The following is a 20983-nucleotide window of genomic DNA, read 5'->3' on the forward strand; positions in this document are numbered from 1 at the left end:
GCAGCTCTTGTATCCTGCGTTGCCATGGCTGTGGTGTAGGCCAGCAACTACAGCTCTGATTCCACACCTAGCCTGGGAACCTCCATATGCCACAGACGCGGCCATGTAAAAAAAAATCATTTAATTTTAAAAACAAAATTAGGTATTATACCCATTATTTGGTAATTTATTTTCTATCTTTTTTCTAATATTACAATAGCCTTTCCCCTAATATCCATATCGTAATTTATCTAACCAATATCCTATGATTGTTGGAAATTTTAAGCTGCTTTTATTTTTTTTTAACTTTAAAAAGTTGAGACATAGTGAGATACATTATGTAAGTTTCAGGTTTAGATGATTGACAATTTTTTTTTTTTTTTTTTGTCTTTTGTCCTTTTTGGGCATATGGACATTTCCAGGTTAGGGGTCTAATTGGAGCTGTAGCCACCAGCCTATGCCAGAGCCACAGCAATGCCAGATCTGAGCCGCGTCTGCAACCTACACCACAGCTCACAGCAACGCAGGATCCTCGAACCACTGAGCAAGGCCAGGGATCGAACCTCAACGTCATGGTTCCTAGTCAGATTCGTTTCCACTGCGCCATGATGGGAACTCCATGACTGACAATTTTTAAAAGTTATACTCTATAGTTATAATAAGATATTGGCTATTACCCCATGTTGTACAGTGTATCTTTGTAGCTAATTCATTTTTGTACCGAGTAGTTTGTACCTCTCAGATCTCTCTGTCTCTTTTGCCTCTCCCCTTTCCCTCTCCTCACTGGTAACCACTAGTTTGGTCTCTACATACGTGAGTCTTTTTCTTTTCTGTTATATTCACTAGTGTGTTTTATTTTTTAGATTCCACATATAGGGGATATTATAGTGTTTGTCTTTCTCTGCTTCAGTTCACTTAGCATAATACCCCCCAAGTCCATCAATGTTGTTGCAAATGGCAAGATTTCAATTTTTATGGCTAAATAGTATTCCATTGTGTGTGTACATATATGTCACATCTTCTTTATCTAGTCATCTGTCAGTGGACACTTAGGTTGCTTCCATATCTTGGCTATTATAAATAGTGCTGCTGTGAATATTGGGGTGCATGTATTTTCTCAAATTAAGTTTTTTTTTTTTTCCTTCTTCTTCATAGGGCCGCACTTGTAGCATATGGAGGTTCCCAGGCTAGGGGTCCAATCGGAGCTGTAGTTGCTGGCCTGCGCCAGAGCCATAGCAACACCAGATCTGAGCCCCGTCTGCAACCTACACCACAGCTCATGGCAACGCCAGATCGGATCCTTAACCCACTGAGCAAGGCCAGGGATCAAACCTGCAACCTCATGGTTCCTAGTCAGGTTCGTTAACCACTGAGCCACGATGGGAACTCCTAAGTTTTTGTGTTTTTTTGGATTCAGCTGCTTCATTTTTTCAAGATTAAACACAGCACTGTGGCAACTGCAGCTATATCCTTGGGCACTTCAATTGTATCCTTGCTTGTCTCTGTTTGAAGCCATTGCTACTCCATCTCTCTGACAGTGTGGGCTCTTGCTTTTGGTCAGGCCCCTTGCTTTGGCTTACAAACCTTACCAACCTACTTCAGGCACATATGTCCTTTAAAACCCTCCTTGGTGATTTTCCTGGCCTTCCCTGGCATCCCGATGGCCCTCTGGCCTCACAAGTAGGGCTCTCCCCGCACCTGAGGCAAAGTTCCCTGTCTTCTGGGTCCCTTCCTTCCTGCCTCCGTCAATTATCTCCACTGTCTTTAAACTCTTCCTCTTTCCTGCCTCCTTTCTCCTTTCTTGGTCTTTCTCACCATAGATCTCGCCCTGACCATGACACCGCACCCCAGCCCCCTCCATGGCCCCCAGTGTCCATCGCTTCACACTTCTCTTCTCAGCCAAACTCCTGGGAAGAGGAATCTGCATTTGCTACCTCCCATCTCCTCCCCGATACTGCCACCAGGCTCCAACATTACCTTTTAAAATGTCAAGTGTTACTGGCATCATTTGTTCTTTATCTCGCCTGACGGTGTTCAGTTTTACTCCCTGCAACTGTCTTAGACCGTCTCTTCCTAAAACGGCTCCTTCTCAGTCATGCCCGAGAGCTCTTCCTCTTCTAATCACCCTGGAATGATTTTCTCCTCACCAATGGTCTGTGAAGCATGGTTCTCAGACCAGAAGCATAGGCATGGCCTGGGGACGTGTTAGAGATGCAGATTTCCAGGCTCCACCTCCAACTTCCAGCATTAAAAACTGGCGGACTGTTCACTCAGGTTTGAGAACAGCTGTGCTACACATTCCCCCTGGCCCATCTTCTCTCTAAGCTCCACCTTCACTATTCTTTTCACACCTAATACTCCTAAAACTTTTCCACCCAGATATTCTCTGGTGCTCTAACTCTGTACATGCAAGTGCCTGGAGGGCATCTCCACTAGCTATCCGTTAGGGGTTTACAGGGGAAATAATCTCCTCTCACAATCCTGTCATTTCTGCTGTATTCCTTTCCCCTCAAATGATACCACCATCTACCCAGGTGCCAGTCAGATCCTGGAATTCATTTGACTCCTCTCTCAGTTGCTCACCTAAAAACGACTAGTTTGCCGTCTCCGGAGCACCCTCTCAAATCATCACCACCCCCTCGTCTGCACTGCCATTGCTCTCTCCGGGCCATTCCCCTTACTGCCGGGCTGACTGCAATCACCTCCTTGTGGGGTCGACTGCCTGCAAGCTGGCCCCTTTCCAATCCACTTTCCACCCTGCTGCTAGAACCATCTTTCTAAAATAAACATCAGATCATGCTTGTTCCCTGCTGAGTCATTCGGTGGCTGTCCAGTGCCTTGGAGATAATGTCCAAACTCTGTATAGTGGCACAGCGGGGGCCTTTATGCCCTGACCCCTGCTTGCCTCCGCAGCCTCATCCCTGCTGCTCTTTACGTGTTCCCTCTGCTCCAGCTCTCCGGGGGAACTGGAATTACTTCGAGTTCCTCCAAAAGGCACTTTCTCACCCTCTCAAACTATTGTTCATGCTATTTTGCTATTTCCTTTATGAGGAATGTCCTTCCTCCCCTTAGCATCTGGAAATTTTTTTCTTCTCTAGGGCTCAGCCCAGAGTTAGCTTCTGTTTAAAACCCTCCCTGGATGCCCAGGCTCCGTGGGGTGTGCCCCACAGCCCCAACATCACGCCTTCAGCAGAGGCCGTATCTCATCACGTTCTGTTCTCTTGTTGTCTGCCCTAGGGAGCAGCCTGATGGGCCTGTTATCTGCGTTTAGTGCAATGCCCGACACACAGTGGGTGTTCAGCAAACAGATGCTTAATAGAAGACTCCGTTTTCTTTTCTCGAAAGGAATCTGCATTTACTGCCTATTTCCTAACCACCCCTATTTTTTCATTCCCAGCCATTTTTCATCCCTATCACAGGGATGAAATAGCTCTGGAGAAGGACAAAGATGTCCTGGCCTTGTCTGAAACTTCTCAGCAGCAGTGAACTAACTACCCGGTTCTCAAAGAATTCTCTTCCCTGGGCTCCTGAGCAGACGGTTTTTGAATTCGCTTTACATTTTGGTCTGCATTTGCACTGGTTCCCTTTCTTCATGTTTCTTGAAACTGCTCTGCCAGGCACTATAGTGAGCACAGGGGTGGGGGGCGGTGATGGGAAATGTGCCTTGATGGCTGAGAAGCTGGCTTTTTTGGGGGGGGTGGGGGGGAAGGCCCTGATTGGTAGCTTTTGTATATTCCATGATGTAAATACACTCACCAGACCACCAACATTTTAACAACAACCAACATTTTAACAACCTGCTCACAAAATTCTTGAATATTTAATAATTGGCTATCATGAGTATGAGCCAGCTCTAGCATACCCCTGGGTACGCAGACGCGAATAAGACCCGTTTGACATCTAGGAGCATATAATCTAGTGGTGGAAATATAGAAATAATTCTGAGACAAATGTGATAAGCACATTAGTGTTTAAGCAAGGCACCATGGGGTTGAGTAGAAGGAAGACTTAATTAGGAAAATCTGTGAATTTTTCCTATAGGAAGAGAGGGGTGTTTGAACCTGACCTTAAAAAGATGAGGACTTGCAATAATGCAGGATTCTCCCCATTAGTTCCCCTTGCTGACTTTTGGCTCAATCCCAGGTATGAAAACTTCCAAACTTCCAAATGACGTTTGAGTCATTGCCCTCCTTGCTGAAGGCTGTTCTTTTTCATTTTTGGCCACCCCGCAGTTATGCCTTATGCCACAAGGACAGATCCTTTAACCCACTCTGCCGGGCCGGGGTTGAACCTGCGTCCCGGCGCTGCAGAGACACCACTGATCCCATTGCATCACAGCGGGACCTCTTGAGTTCTTTTATACTGAATCCTGACAGTAAATGTAGAAGCAAAATCGTTTATCCTTCTGCTTTGAAGGAACAGAGGATTTTCCCTTGTCCTTGGAGGGTATCAAGAAGATCCCACAGGCTCCCTTTGTAACATTCCCTTCGAGTAATTGACATTATCCAGTCTCTCTAGGACTTCCCCATACCCATCTCTTGCATGTCTTCTCTAGAGAGCTAGCTCATCTTCATTCCTTTAAACACTGTGAATCATGAAACAGGTACAGAAAGTGCATAAAACATAAACGCAAGGTATAATCATAGCAAACATGCATGTCACCACTAACCAGAGCAAGAGACATAACCTTGCCACAACTGGCCAGTTCCCCATGTTAACTCCCAAGCACAACTCTCCAGAGGGAATCATATCTTTCTTTTGCCTTTTAGAGTCCACGTACGTATCCCTGAAATACGACTGCTGTGTTGCCTGGTTTTTGGGTTTTGGCTGTACCTGTGGCATGTGGAAGTTCCCCGGCCCGGGATCAAACCTGCACCAGAGCAGTGACTCAAACTGCTGTGGCGACACCAGATCCTGAAGCCACTGCACTACAAGAGAATGCCAGTACTGCCTGGTCTTTAATACTTGATTTAAAAGCAGTCATACTGTATGCATTCCCTTGTTTCTTGCTTCTTTTGCTCAGCATTCTAACATTCACATCGCCATGTGTAGCTAGCAAATTCTTTTTAATTTCACAATTACATATTGTTCTGAGTACCCCAGTTTATTCATTCTACTGTGGAAGGACACTTGGGTGGTTTCCAGCCATCGGCCAGTATAAACAACACTGCTGTGAACATCCCTGTACATTCGCCTGGTGCACATGAACTTCCCTAGGGCCCGGGGTGGAATCACTGGGTCCCAGGCTCTATATACACTTATCTTCATCCTTCATTCTCTGATATTTGTGGGCAAGCTTTTCTCCACTTTTTTCTTTTTTGTCTTTTTGCCATTTCTTGGGTCGCTCCCGCGGCACAAAGAAGTTCCTGGGCTAGGGGTTGAATCAGAGCTGTAGCCACCGGCCTACGCCACAGCCACAGCAACGCAGGATCCGAGCCGCATCTGCGACCTACACCACAGCTCACGGCAACGCCAGATCCTTAACCCACTGAGCAAGGGCAGGGATCAAACCTGCAACCTCACAGTTCCTAGTCAGATTCATCAACCACTGAGCCATCATGGGAACTCCCTCTCCACTTTCTCTTTCCGAAAAATTTTAGCTGCTGTGCTTTTGATCCTGTGTCTATATCCTTGTAACCTTATTAGCATTGGTTCAAGCTTTCAGACCTGCATATCACCTTCCTCCTGTAGTAAAGAATGGTTTTTGTGTTCATTACTCAAGTAAGAAATATATTTGGTGAAAAAAAAAAAAAAGACAAAAAAAAAACAACCCCCAAAAACCTGGAGTTCCTGTTGTGGCTCAGCAGTTAATGAACCCGACTACCATCCATGAGGATGAGGGTTTGATCCCTGGCCTCGTTCACTAGGTTAAGGATCCTGTGTTGCTGTGAGCTGTGGTGTAGGTCGCAGACATGGCTCGGATTCTGCATTGCTGTGGCTGTGGTATAGGCTGGCAGCTACAGCTCCGATTGGACCCCTAGCTTGGGAACCTCTATATGCCATGGGTGTGGCCCTAAAAAGCACCCCCCACCCCCCAAAAAAAGGCAAGACAAGAAATGTATTTGGAATATCGTGAGGGTTCATTCGAATGTATACATAATGGAAAGCATACATTTGATTAATAGAGGGCTGGGACAAGCTTCTATGAGGCCTTACAGTGTGGGAATCAGTGTGGGCTTTCGAGTCAGACCAAGTCTGCAAGCTCCACTTGTTGGCTGTGTCCTTGGGCAAGTTACTGAACTTCTTTGGTGCTTCACTGTGTCTAAATGCGGATCTGCCCAAATGTGGATGACAATCATTCCCACTTACTGGGTTTGTATGGTCAGGCCGCTCAAAACAGCTGTCCTCCTGCCCTCTGTGCATCCCGCCTGAACAACGCCTGCTTCATCTGGACCCCAAGCACAGGACTAACCTTCCTCTGTATGCGTTCCAGGCCCCAGCTGGTAACAGCTTATCAAAGGGCGGTGAGAGGCCTGCTCCCTGCTGGTTTCCCTGGTAACTAATGAGCCAACCTGACGCAATTCCTCATATAACTGGTCACCTCCCCTTCCCTCCAGGACTGGAAACTGCCACCATGTCCTGCCCACTGTCCGTCTGTCCGTCCGTCCGCTCATTGCACATGGCGGGGTGTTGCATTAGGACCTCACTTCAGCTGAGTGGGCTCCCCCATCCATTAAACCGTTCGTGCCTCTGTTGCTGACTCCGGGCTCCTTCTTTGGTCTTGAAGCTGGGCAAGCAGAACAGAGTGAACTGAACAGGTCCATTTGGGAATCAAACCCACAACCCTGGCTTCATGCACTATTCAGCTGGCCAAAATGACATGAAAAAGGAGAAAGTGAATAGGATTGGAAAGGCTGTCAAAGTAAACAGGAAGACACAAAGGCACCACCGGATGACTTAAGGTAACAAGCTGCTCTAAACAGCATCCTCTCTTTGTGCAATTCATTGTAAAGAAGAGTTGGCTAGAACAGAAATCATTCCTCCTCATCAAAAACCACATTCTAATTTTCCTGTTCCTGCAAACACTCCATGTACAATTCCAGACCTCGCTGCTTACATTTCTAGGGTTTAGGAGGTAGTTTTCCAAAACCAAATACTTAATTATAGTTGCAACACTTAAAGGCCAAGACCTCATTACCTAATTAGGGAGCTGAGACGTGTTTACCATAACCACCCTCTTTCCCACTCTAAAGTTACTAATATTCATTTTGACTTGTCTGCTGGTTAACCCTTTTCTCAAGACAGTGGTTTTGGATTTGGAGTCTTACTCCCACATAAAGCTATCTAAAGGAGTTCCTGTTGTGGCACAGCGGAAACAAATCCGATTAGGAACCATGAGGCTGCGGGTTCGATCCTTGGCCTCACTCAGAGGGTTAAAGATCTGGGGTTGCCGTGAGCTGTGGTGTAGGTCACAGACGTGGCTCGGATCCTGCATTGCTGTGGCTGTGGCGTAGGCCGGCAGCAACAGCTCCGATTAGCCTGGGAACCTCCATATGCCACGGGTTCGGCCCTAAATAGACCAAAAAAAAAAAAAAAAAAAAAAAGCTATCTAAAGCCAATAAAGCTTTATGGAAGCAGCATTTCTAACTTGACATTAATTGCTGGGCCAAATGTTAACCCATTACAGAGACAACAATGACTACTGGATTTTAATTTTTCAGTTCCTGTACCTCTATTTATTTCAGTTATATTTAATAAACCCTCATTGCAATTCTTTTCAGATAATTCTTGGACAACTGTGTTTGAGGGTCCTGCAGGTGATGGGAAAAGGTGTAAGAGAAATTAAAGAGGAAAAGATTGGTGCTGAATGATTATCAAGCGATATGTTACAACAGTAGTTGTTAACATCGTGTCAACATAGCAAGGTAAGATGGTTTATTTATGGTTTCTTGTTTTAATAACATATGTTACTTGGTAATACATTACTAGAGGGAAGGGCTCATGTATATAATTACTTTTAGACTGACTTTAAAAGGAAGACGGATAAGGAAGTTCCCTTGTGGCACAGCAGGTTAAAGATACGGCACTGTCACTACAGCAGGTGGGGTGGTTGTGGTGCGTTTGGGTTTGATCCCTGGCCCAGGAACTCCCACGTGCTGAGGGTGTGGCTGAAAATAAATAAATAAATAAGTAAATAAATAAATAAATAAAAGGCTGCTAACAGAATTGATAACTGGCACAAACCCACGAAGGGGTCCAGCATGGTGAGCTGTTTGCTGAGGAGCAGATGCTAGAAGAGAATGTCATATTCTGTTAGGGTCTTGTAAGCTGGAAACCAGGGTTTTGAGCAGTAGCAGGGGCAGCACAATTTGTTACTCTTGGCCTTGAAGAGGAGCCTAGGGAAGAATCTCACTGAAAGAAAAGAATCTACAGACTACACACTTGTCAACCAACTAAATGTTTGACTCCAAGAATCTCACAAAATCAGAGCTGATAGACCAACACTGCCTGTTTCAAGCTTCACTGCCGATCTGACTGGCCTCTTCACTGCCCAGGGAACACAGCAGCCGAATAAATGAGCAAGACTTGGCTCTAAAGGCACACCAGCGGCAGCTTTCTCCGTAAAGGTGAACACACCTTAAACAATGGAGCGCACCTGGGGGCAGTGGTCAGGAAATGGGAGAGTGGTCATTGTGTGAGCAAAGTCTTTGGCTTGCTTAAGACTCCAGGATACAGATTTGCAAACTGCAGCCTCTCTAAAGAATGGCTGAGGCCATATATGAAATGACCTCTGTAATTTTCATGTGTACCTGATGGCAAAGAGTTATGAGTCTCAAACACCTGGGGAAGGAGATTTTCCAGAGGCCTATTTGCCCTTTTTGAAAAGTGCTAGGACTGGGAAGCCTAGGCAACATTTGTTTTTGTTTTTAAAAAGCTTCCCAGGTGATTCTGACTTAGTTCACACAACTTTGAGGATCACAACTGTAGTTTAACAGGAACAGGAATGAGTCCAAAGAACTGCAGTTATGTAAACCTTATGTCCATTTATCAAATATGGCTGTTAAGAAACAACCTCTGCCCTCCTTACCTTATGAGAATAATAAACTAACAGTAACTGTTCAGGAAAGTTAGCTATTATGTGCAACTAGGCACTTTCCTAAAAGCTGTACCTGCAGTAACCACACAATCCCATGGAAAGTGATTCACAGATAGGTTAAGGAACTTGCCCAAAGCCACACAGCTAGAGCTGACATTCAAAGCTAGGCAGCTGGAATCTGGAGATCATGTTTTTAACAGTTATTTATAATGTAAAGAATATAAAACATGCATGAGAAAAGCATTTTACTTTGACAAGTTACAGGTGCTTTAAGCGGCAGTTGAATGAAGTTCTTGGGGAGAAGAGTGTGCACCTAGACAGCACTTGCTACAGTCACCAGAGCTGCCCACAACTTCACTCAAAGGACTTGAAGACCTGGTCTTTGCGTTGTGTTTCCTTCCAATGCTGACTTTAGACTCTTGAAGCGCCACAGATAAAGTGACTCCTTTAACAACTGAAAATAAAGGGAAGAACTCTGCAGACAAGTGTCTCACAAAGGGCTTGGCACTCGCATGATGAATAGGTAAGTGTTGGCTGAACTGAGTGCCTTCCAATCCAAGGCGTTTGCGATGTGCTATTCCTATTCCACAAAATGGCCTGAATTATTTAGAATGTCAAAACGGGAAAGGGCCTGCAGCACGTGAGGGAAATTAGGGAGAAATGGGGTATAAATGAAACATTAAACCTGTCAAATGCAAAATAAAGAATGTGTCTGTATATCCTTGAAGTCTTCTTTCCTGGCTTAGCAGGGAAGGGGGAGCGCTAAGCTCTGGGGATGAAACAAGCTCGTGCTTTACCAACGTAACACCTTTCGTTTGCGTTGCACGTACTTGTAGGCATACAGATCTGAACAAGCTGCTTACTGTGTTTTTAAAGGCTGACTTTACCTTGCATCACTCTAACAGCTCTTGCACTTTTTAGCATGCACTCAAATGTAGCTCAGAAATAAAACAAGTCTTTCTACCACTTTAGACAACGAAGTGGGTCCCTTATAACAAGCTGGGCTTGTATTCCTGGCATCGGATCTAATGAAGTATTAGATTCACTTCACATTCAACAAAATGTTGTGTTTGGCCCACCTATAACGTCCAACCAATCTCTAAGGAGCTCATGCATAATGCAGGCTTTTCCATAATTCCTAAGAATGGAATGAGTAATTGGTTAATCCATGACGTGGCATCATCTAAACCCAAGGCAGGCAAAGAATCTCCTATGAAGACCTGTGTGGGAAATGGTGCAATTTGACAAACAAGAGCTTAACTGGGTTTGTGTTCAGCCCTTTAGAGAATTAAAAGCAGAACCCACCTGTGCTTAACTGCCACAAGGAGGATGAAAATTCAGTTTCTCTGGTACACCATTCTCGCCCACCCAGTTTCTCTTCTGACGCACATCTGTAAAATGTTGCCCACACTACTACCAAGTTGGGGAACGGATTCTCTCTATGGGACTGCTTGGCCTTTGCTTTAAGAGCAGTGTGAGAGGAAATCCAGTCCCTCGTGAGACTAGGAAAAGCAGAACAACAGGCCTGAGAGTAGCCAGACTCTCCTAAAAAAGCGTATGTCAAACTGATAGGTGACCTGTAAAAAGACCATGGCTATAGGCTAATTTCCAGCTGGGGGTTATAACAACTCACATACACTTTGAAAAAAGTTACCTCTAGACATCCATATTGCACAACTGAGATCTTTTTTAAAATGCCTCCTATATAGAGCATCCCCAAAATCCTCATTCAGTTTTTTTGAGTTATAAGGCTGGCGATAGGGATGGTGGGCTGAACCCACCTTCTGCCACCCCAACAGAGTAGCTACACAAGCTTTTGGTTTATCATCAGTTAAATGTGCAGCCTAGATTAAGGGACATTTTAAAGGACTAATGAGTCAACACTCACAAAAGTAAATTAAGGGTCTGTGTCGGAAGAGCCAAAAGGAAACTCTTACAGCTTTGTAGCAACAGTGCTTGGAATGGATTCAAATGGAAAGCCTGGGCTGGAAAGACCTGTTTAGACAGAAGATCACTCCGCCCTTCTTTATCAAGTAATCCAAACCATCTCAAACACTCAAGGTCTGAGCAAGCAAGACCAAGACGCATTTTATTAAAACCTCTTTCAGCCTGAACTAGCTCAAGGACTTTGGAATAAACAAATTTTATTCAATGAACAAGTAAAAGGGATTCTTGATTACTATTATATAGTTCTTTTGTGTAGACAGCTTCTAGGTTAATGCAAAAAGTTCAGAAAAGAACATCAGATAAGGTAAAAGGCTTTATTATTCAGGAGCAGCTCGAAGTCTGACACTGACACAAGCAGGGATAATTATTATCTCATTACATTTGACCTTTGGCACCCATTTGAAGTACTAGTTTTCCAAGTGGGAATGTTACTCCCAGTAGACTCTCAGCACAGTTTCTGACAGCCACATTTGTCCCCAATTTCACTCAGCACAACTGTCAGGAGATGAGCAGGGATACATAGAAGAAAATTGTCTAGTTTTTTTTTTTTTTTTTCATGGACCTTTTTCTCCAATGGCTTTCACGTTGAGAGAGAGAGAGAGCATTATTGGCGGGTGTCAGTCATAAATAATACCTTCCCATAGTCACACACTCAAAAAATCAAATATTAAATGTAAGTCGAGTTCCTAAACATAAAGATAATGCTAGAAATGGCATACTTTGTTTCAAAAACAGCATTTCTGTGGCTCCCCTTTGTCTTTCCCCTTGGATAAACACCAGGAGAACCCATGACCTATGCAGTTCTGGATGTTATGCTTACTTTAGAAGAATCAAAGGAATTAAAGAGTTACCATTAAGAGTAGATTTTAAAATGATGATAAAAATACGAATGAAGTCTACACAGTCCTCAGAAATACGGATAAAATTTATCAAGTTTCATGATTGGAAGGGGACTGATTACCTCCCAAGGATATGGTACACAGAAAATACACAGAGCTTGTTTCTATGAGGTTACAAAAGGCTAAAACGTAAAACAACGGTTCATTTCAAGCCGATCGATACGTAACTGTTAAGGTAAGGGATATTTAAGATATTTGCACATGATTAACTTAGAGTCAGCTTATACACTCCCTACATTAAATATCTAGAGAAAATTCCATGACGTTTTAGCTCATGGCTCTACGAGGTCACTGCTTTTTAGTATACGAAAAGGATTTAAAAAAATCAACTGTTAAGGCCACGATTTATTGTTTAGGTTCTGGATTTTCAGTTCGAAATTATCTACTTTTATAAAAATATCCATAAGAATCCATTACTTTTTCTTAAAATCCGATGACTTATTTTTAAAAAGCAGCAGCCCCTGGAGAACTGAGGACTGGCTACAACCCCAGCTTCAGTGTGTGACTACGGCCTTTATAAACTTCTTCCTTCAGTAAGTGGCAAAGAAGCCACATCCTCTTCCAGAGCATGATGCTCGGTTGGTAACACAGTGGACTGCTTGGTAAAATACAGGGACCGCAGATCTCTCACAGACATACGCATACAGGGGCAAAAAGACAAAGGTTTCTAGGGCTGTTCTCTTAGTTTCTTCAATAAGTTGCTATTCATCTTTGCTTTTAAAATAAAGACGATTTCAACTTAAGAGACTGTATGTTAACACTGAATCAATATAAATGTAGTTATCTAAAAATCACATTTTACCACACACTTAAAGAAACCCCCCAAAATGTAGTGAAAAGATCCTACGCGTTTTCAGTGAAATTGTATCTGTTGGAGGGCCTCTTGAGCAGCGGGCCTTCACAGACAGGCCTCTGCTGTGCCCGCACATACTGTCCACGCGGCACAGGGTGGCAGAGGAACAGAGACAAGTTTTGTTTTTTGCCTCTATGAGCTGTATCATTATCATACAGAAGACGCATCATTTAAAAAGCAAAGACTACTCATTCAAAACGTTACAAAGTGACCAACTTACTTCATGAAATTTGAACACAGCCTTCATCCTGAGGAAGCTGCGCCCATACCAAGAGAGGAGAACCAGAACAGGTGAAGCTGAAAAGATTGTCTCTAAAAATGAAAAAATGGTAGTTTTCTTAAAAACCAGGGTTACGGAGTCACTCTGCTGTATTTTTTATCTTGTTTTAATGGGCCAAGTTCAGTTAACTCACTCAGCTTAGAATCTACAATTCTGTTGACTGTTCTGGACTACAGTAGTCATCTTGGGACTTTCTATGGAAGTATGTACAGATTTTCCGCATGGAGCTGGGAGTAATGGTGACCTAGAAGAAGAAAGTTTAGATTTCAGAGACTTTCTAAGATAAAGTTCAGTTGTTACCTCAGCAGGTTATCACTAAAGGTATTTTGAGTCAGGACACCTAGAAATTCGATTTTTCAGTCTGCCAGATTTCTGTCTCAAGCACTTTGATGGCAATGTCTCTTTTGGTTGATTTGTACTAAATATAGAAAATTTTAAAGCAGCATTCAAGGAAGGAAGGCACAGACTTTTTTTTTTTTGGCCACACCCATGGCATATGGAAGCTCCTGGGCCAGGGATCAAATCCCAGCTGCAGCTATGACCTTGGCCTCAGCTGTGGCAACACTGGATCCTTAACCCACCGTGCTACACTGGGAACGCCAAAGCACATGCATTTCAGGGGAACAGAAAATATTTACTACTTAAGCCCCCTAATAGGAACCAGTTACCATCTTCTTTGAAATACCAGAGTAAATCACCCTTCCAGATTTACAAATGGCAGATACTACACCCTCTTCCAAACTCTACGTTATCAACATGTACATAAAGAAAAAAATTCTTACAAATTTTTATTGAAATTGCTCTTCTGACAATACATAACAGACCAGCGCCTCTGAAAAACAGGAATTTTGGCTAGCGGCAAAGATCACCTACCACGATAATTTTGAGAGACAAAAGAAAACACTCCTTACAGCTTTTTTTTTTCCTCCATGTTTTGTAGCAAGGTCTTAAGAGTTTGTGATTGAAGTAATCTTTAAAGTATTTCTAGTTTATCTTTCCTAAAATTACGGTTTAGGATAAAAGTATAGGATAGGCTAAAATTACAGGCGGGGGATATGAACACTTATTAAACCAGGACTGGCCTAAGATTCTCCAGCTTCTGACCTTCAACAGGACAGATGTTGCTGATCATGATTCCTAGATTGGGTTTCAATTATTCTTCCACCTTCTCTCCAACCCAGAGGACGAGTGACTATGAACTACAGGAGGAACTCCCTTGACACTCTTCCCCCAGCCCATCCCCTTAACCTGCAAACCACGGAGCAGGGGCTTTCTATCCCCTCTGATGGGTGCCCATGGCTCAGCCAATGCTCACAGCTACTGCGGCCTCCACGATTATGGATCACTTGCTCGTCAAGGTTCACGAAGCTATTTCGGCCAGCAATATCTGTTTTTGAAATTATCTGACTTAAATATGAATCTCTAAAAAGGATAAGTAAAAATAAGCGGAATGTTTAAAAAAAAAAGCAGATACAGGTGAGTTGCCAAAAACACTAATGAGAGCGAGAGGGTTGTAAAAGACTGGGAACAAATCATAAAAATCTAGAAGGATTCTGCACTTAAACTGTTTTCTAAGTATCTAAATTTTGCTTTATTTTAAATAATCATAAACTGTAATTTCAAATTGAAAATCTATTTATGGGTGTTGGCAACTTGCCCATGAACTACAGCTTTGTCTATAAAAAGGGGAGTCTATAAAAAGAAGTTGCCAGGGGCTAGGAGGTGGAGGAACTTTTTTAAAAGCAGGAGGAGTAGGGAGGTAATAATGGCAAACAAAGGAGAGGGAAGCTATTTTTGAATTGATATCCTGGGGGAATGAAGAAGGCTTTGATGAACCAAGCAACAGGGCTGAGGGTAAGGACCTTGACAGAAGGGATTTTAATGGGAGTCAACAGAGCTGCCAAGTGAAATACAGGACACACCCAGTTACGTCTGAATTTCAAACAACATAACTTTTTAGTATTTATACTAAATACTAAAATTTTTAGTATAAATATATTCCATGCAAATACCTTTGTCCTGTATTTTTATGTGCTAAATCTGGTAATCCTAGGAATAAACAGATTTACTTAAAAAGAAAGAAAAAAGGGCATCCTGACTTCTGAGAAGAGATCTCTGCCTGTCCCCGTTAAGTTAGGAAATGTGTCTTTTCCCACTGCCAACTTACCGGGCCTGGGGACGTCTTTCCACTCTGTCGCCTGGAGGTGGGGGTCTGGGACGAGGGACTTCGTGGAGACGAGTTCTCAGCCTTCCGTTTGGCTGCCATGGCCAATAACCAGTTTTTACTCTCTGGGGAGCTATTCTCTTTGCCGACCACTTCAGAGCCTTCTCCACAAGATCCCAAAGGAAGAGGCAGCGCTCCACAGCCTTCTGAAGTGTAAGGACCGGCAGGAGAAGGAGGCTCTGAGACACTTGCGGCATCTCCTTCAGCCTTGCTGGGTTTGGTAGGACCCAGAGAGTCCTTAGCAAGGTCTTCCTGGTTCCCAGCAAGGCAGCACAGATCCAAATGGAGCTTTTCAACTGGGTCATCAAGCTCAGTCACACAGCTGCAACTCTTTACACACTTTTGCTTCACGTTCTCCAGGCAACTTGAGTCTAGCCTCCTCTTGACTCTATTTCTAGACTCAGAGCAAGACATTGCTTGGGAGGATTTCAGACTCACAGGTATGAGAGCTTTTCTTGGAGACGTGATCTTGGTCTCAGAAGCTGGTGGAGTGATGGGTGGTGATAAGGAAGGTGTTCGAGTCACCCAGTTTCTAATGGACATCTTGAAAGATGAGGGTGGCTTGGGAGAGACAGAGGAGACAGAGCCTCTTCTGCTGATGGGAGATCGGGTCTTGGCAGGAGGGGTTTTAAGAGAGAATGTGGGGGTATTTGACGGAAGAGGGAGGTCTCCCGCACAGCTCGGAGCACAAGCTGCCGATGATGGGGAGGAAATGGACGGACTACTCTTTACTCGAGGAGCTTTGGCAGGAGTACTCTGGCTACTTGTCACTGTCACTGAAAGAGAAAAGAAAGAGGGTCGTGAAAATCAGAAGTGAAAGGCATAGAAAATCCCTGAGTTCTCATCAAGGAAAATTATAGCTAACTGAATCATCCAGGGGTTGATTTCCCAGTAAGTTTATTGTACCAGACCCTTTTAGTATTTCCCTTCCCCTTTCCTAACTGCTAGCCTCCCAAACACCCTGTTGCAAACATGTTTGTAAAATCTAGAAAACACAGAAAAATTAAAAAAAGAAAAAATTTCAAGCACCCAGGTGAACCACTGTAGTGCCTTTTCTATATTTGTGCATGTGATGTAATCTGTCAAGTTGTTTTTTTGTTTTTGTTTTTGTTTTTTTTTTGCTTTTTTAGGGCCACACCTGCTGCATATGGAGGTTCCCAGGCTACGGGTCAAATGGCACCCAAGCCCTGTCTGTCGACCTACACCACGGGTCACAGCAATGCTGGATCCTTAACCCACTGAGCAGGGTCAGGGGTCAAACCCACATCCTCATAGATGCTAGTCGGGTTCATCTCCCCTGAGCCACAGTGGGATCTCCCAACACATCAACTTTTTTCTATTCAAATATGGGACCAATAATGCACAAAATATTGCGTAACCTGCTTCTTAACATATCATGAACATATCCCACATGAACATGGATTTATATCATTTTTAATAGCTACAAAGTATTCTAAGGTAACAGACATTAGGTTCGTTAATATTTTGCTTTCATTAGTCAAGTTGCTCTTAGCATTCCTATGTATATACTTCTGAGCAATACTAGGGCAGAGAGCACTGCACAGTGCACGGGTCTAAAATCTAACACAATCACTTACTATGTGACTTGAGTACAACCTTTCACCTCAGTTTCCCTATCTATTAAATGGAGGTAGTTTTGAATCTCCACAAAAAGTAACTCCATCAATTTCTTGCTGAGGTTGTTAGGCCTCCTGTTGCTTTTACCTTGATTTACAATAACAATTTTCCACAAGCCAAAGAATGCCGAAGAACATTCAAAAACTCAATGCTTGTTCTCTGTAAAGCAAATCAAATGGCGGATCGAGCTCTTCTCTATGGGACCTGCCCCTTGTTTACAGGCAAATTTTTATAAACTGCATTCTTCTTCCCCCTTAGGCCCCAACACAGACCACCTTATATTTTTTCACTTTCCTTCTGAGCTTTCCAGACTTCTGTTTTTTGGTGTTTTTTTTTTTTTTGTTTGTTTGTTTGTTTGTTTGTTTTGTCTTTTGTCCCTTTATGGAGGTTCCCAGGCTAGGGGTCGAATTGGAGCTACAGCTGCCGGCCTACGCCAGAGCCACAGCAACGCCAGATCTGAGCCACGTCTGTGATCTACACCACAGCTCATGGCAATGCCAGATCCTTAACTCACTGAGCGAGGCCAGGGATCGAACCTGCAACTTCACAGTTCCTAGTTGGATTCTGCAGCACAACAGGAACTCCAGACTTCTGAAATAGTGTTCTTATCTTCAAATAATGAGGGCTGGAGTTCCCGTCGTGGCTCAGTGGGTTATGAACCCGGCTGGTATTTATGAGGATGTGGGTTCAATCCCTGGCCTTGCTCAGGGGGTTGAAGATATGGCGTTGCCATGAGCTGTGGTATAGGTCACAGACAAGGCTCACAGACAAGGCTCAGATCCAGTGTTGCTGTGGCTGTGGTGTAGGCTCCACAGCTCCGATATGACTCCTAGCCTGGGAACTTCTATATGCTGCAGGTGCATCCCTAAAAAGCAAAACAACAACAACAACCAAAACAAATAACGAGGGCCTTTATTTCTCAGTCATCAAGTCTCTGAATTATAAATTCGACATTTAGTTTAATTACTGAGTTGCATTTATATGCAACTAAATTTAGGATGGGCTGACACCTCTCTGGTAGCTGGAATAAAGTTTTACAAGCACTAATTTCAGTCATTTAGTTACCCTGTACAGTTTACACTTTGCTTTACCCCACTCAAAGCAGCCTTGTCTTGAGATACAGAAGGTCTACAAACTGACTTTTGCCTAAACTTTTCTCATCGGCCTTATGTTTAGAAACAAAGTGATACTGCTCCTTCAACAAAGATCATTACTGGAAAATCCCATTTCGCCATGATGCGCCACAGAAGGGGTGTTAGTGATTAGGATGGGTCCAGGGAGCAGCCAGCGATGTATCTCACACTCATGTTTTAGAGCCTGATGACAGTTATCATTCAGGAGGAAAGAAACTTTACATGTGTTTCAATCCTCAGGCCCCTACAGTTATTAGTTCCATTAAATCGGGCTGAAAAGTATGTTTAGGGCAAAAAGTCCTAACATAGTATGAGTCTTACAACATGCAGATTCTAAGGCAGGATCCAGGGAGAAGGAAAAGCTGGGCCGAGGACAAAGCAAGTATATATTTCTTTTTCTTTTTTTTTTTGTCTTTTTGCCTTTTCTAGGGCCACTTCTGAGACATGTGGAGATTCCCAGGCTAGGGGTCTAATCAGAGCTGTAGCCATCAGCCTATGCCAGAGCCACAGCAACACAGGATCTGAGCTGCATCTGCAACCTCCACCACAGCTCAGGGCAACGCCGGATCCTTAACCCACTGAGCAAGGGCAGGGATCGAACCCGCAACCTCATGGTTCCTAGTCAGATTCGTTAACCACTGCGCCATGACGGGAACTCCAGCAAGTATATATTTCTAATACTTGAGGGCAGATATTTCAGATATTTGAAGTGTTTACTAAAGGGTAGCGGAAAACCTGATGTGAAAAGCTGGGGCGTTTCCTCTTCCTTCAGGATTACCGTCACATTTTCTCTTAATCTTTCCTTCCTTCCTTCTTACTTTTTCTCTTTCTTCCCTTCCTTCCACTTTCTTTCCCTTCCTTCCTTCCTTCTTGTCCTTCTTCCTTTCTCTCTTTCATCCCTTCCTTCTTTAACACATTTAGATTACAAAAGTAATAAAAGTTCAAGGTAAAAATCCAGTTACAGAGGTGAACGAGGTGAAAGGTAAAAGGTCCTCTTTTCAACCTTCTCATTTCACTCTTATGCTCCTGTGCATTCCACAATTTTCTCTGTACCTATTAGCATACACAGAGGTATATACAGAAATGTATGTATCAATATCGTACCTTGGAAGAAGAAAACAAACCAAAAACCATGATTATACACATACAAACATTCTGCAATTTGCTCTTTGCTCCAGTGTGTTTTTCTCTTATCTCTTCATCGAGGTATACTTAGATGCACGGTATTCTCTTTTTAATAAGGGAATTCTTTTTATTTATTTTTTTTGCTTTTTAGGGCCGCATTTGCGGCTATGGAAGTTCGCAGGCTAGGAGTCAATTTGGAGCTATAGCTGCTGGCCTACACCACAGCCGCAGCAATGCAGGATCTGAGCTGTGTCTAGGACCTACACCATAGCTCATGGCAATGACGGATGCCCGACACACTGAACAAGGCCAGGGATCGAACTGGCACCCTCATAGATACTAGTCGGATTTGTTTCCATTGCACTACCACAGGAACCCCCGGGAAATTCTTTTTAACTTTTAAGAATTTATCTATTATTTCAGTTTTTATTTTTTTGGCTGCACCTGTGGCATGTGGAAGTTCCTGGGCTAGGGATCAAACCTATACCATAGGATCGACCTTAACCTGTGGCACCACAAGGGAACTCCTGCACTGCATTCTTTTTAACAGCAGTATACTGCATCACTACATTGGCCTATAGAATTGGATGTGGCATATACCATTTAGTACTGCATCTGCTAAGTATGTCATCAACTCCTATGGACCCGAAGCTCTGCATGAGATCTGATGACAAGGTAGTACAGACTAGGTTACTGCCCTAAAAGCTTCCCCAAAGTCAGTTCCTTAGAGAAACTCTAGAGAGGTTACTAATCATCAGTCAACTTGCAGCTTTCTTTCTTTTTCTTGTCTTTTTAGGGCTTCAATCACAGCATATGGAAGCTCCCAGGCTAGGGGTCGAATCCGAGCTGTAGCCACTGGCCTACCCCATAGCCACAGCAACAATGGATTCGAGCCTCGTCTATGACCTACACCAGAGCTCACAGCAACGCCGGATCCTTAACCCACTGAGCGAGGCCAGGGAGCAGACCCACATCCTCATGGATACTAGTTGGGTTCCTTACTGCTGAGGTACAACGTAAACTCCGCAGTTTTTTTCTTTCTTTCTTTCTTTCTTTTTTTTTTTTTTGGTCTTTTTAGGGCTGCACCCGCGGCATGTGGAGGTTCCCAGGCTAGGGGTCTAATTGGTGTAGCCACCGGCCTACACCAGAGCCACAGCAACACCAGGTCTGAGCCACATCTGCAACCTACACCATAACTCACAGCAATACAGAATCTTTAACCCACTGAGCGAGGCCAGGGATTGAACCCGAAACCTCATGGTTCCTAGTCGGATTCGTTCTGTAGCTTCTTTCTTTAGAAGAGTTTGCTACCTGGCCTCACCCTACCTTTTCAGTCATACCATGCACTCTGCTACCTAAGGATCCTACTCCAGGAGACTACTCACGGCGTCCTGAGCAAGCTGTGCACTGTCACCTCTCTGTGTTCATGTGGTTTTCTTGCCAAGTCTTCCCCTTCTTTTCCAGGTAAAAATTCTCACATTTCCAAGCTCTGATGACAATGTTAACACCTTTGTGAAGAATTCACAAACTTCTTCCCTCCTCTCCCACAGGAAACAGGTTCTCATAGCCTTCTGTTTACACAGGTGGGAAAAATGTTTGCAATATACTATAGCTTTTGTATCTGCCTCTTGGACTAGACTGTGAGCACCCAGAGGGCAGGTGATAATGATTCGCTCGTTTTTAGGTCTAGTGCCCCCGTAGTTCCTAAGCAAGGAATTATTAACCAATGTTTGCTAAATTGTACTCCTGCTGAGAGGGATGAGGGCGGAGTTCCAGGCATTAAAATAGACTCTGTAAGCACTTGGCTAATTTATAAGTCTGCAGCAAGCGCCTGAGATAGAATAGGTAAGGTTTCCTTCTCTTTAAGA

General features: G+C 43.7%; 1 protein-coding gene across 13 annotated transcripts in view; it reads right to left on the reverse strand.

Annotated features, from left to right (window-relative positions):
* DTL (denticleless E3 ubiquitin protein ligase homolog) overlaps positions 1 to 20983 on the reverse strand; it is an 86496-nt gene that overhangs the window by 25887 nt on the left and 39626 nt on the right. For 7 of the 13 annotated variants that reach the window (XR_014816595.1, XR_014816591.1, XR_014816592.1 and 4 more), the window contains exons 14-16: positions 15163 to 15995; positions 13129 to 13239; positions 12936 to 13027 (exon numbers count right to left, since the gene is read on the reverse strand). Coding sequence is in view for 2 of the 13 variants with exons in the window: in XM_084978098.1 (XP_084834224.1) it covers positions 13141 to 13239; positions 15163 to 15995 (932 nt within the window). In the remaining 11 variants the exon portion in view is untranslated. Of the gene's footprint in view, positions 1 to 6038; positions 6707 to 11263; positions 13240 to 15162; positions 15996 to 20983 lie in introns of those variants that run through there. The other 6 variants (XR_014816587.1, XR_014816588.1, XR_014816597.1 and 3 more) reach the window with 5 other exon arrangements.

The sequence above is a fragment of the Sus scrofa genome, chromosome 9, assembly GCF_054392235.1.
Source record: "Sus scrofa isolate SSC_HxYL_T2T_F1_AM1 chromosome 9, Sscrofa_HxYL_maternal_Yorkshire_Landrace_v2.0, whole genome shotgun sequence".
In the NCBI taxonomy this organism is placed as follows: domain Eukaryota; kingdom Metazoa; phylum Chordata; class Mammalia; order Artiodactyla; family Suidae; genus Sus; species Sus scrofa.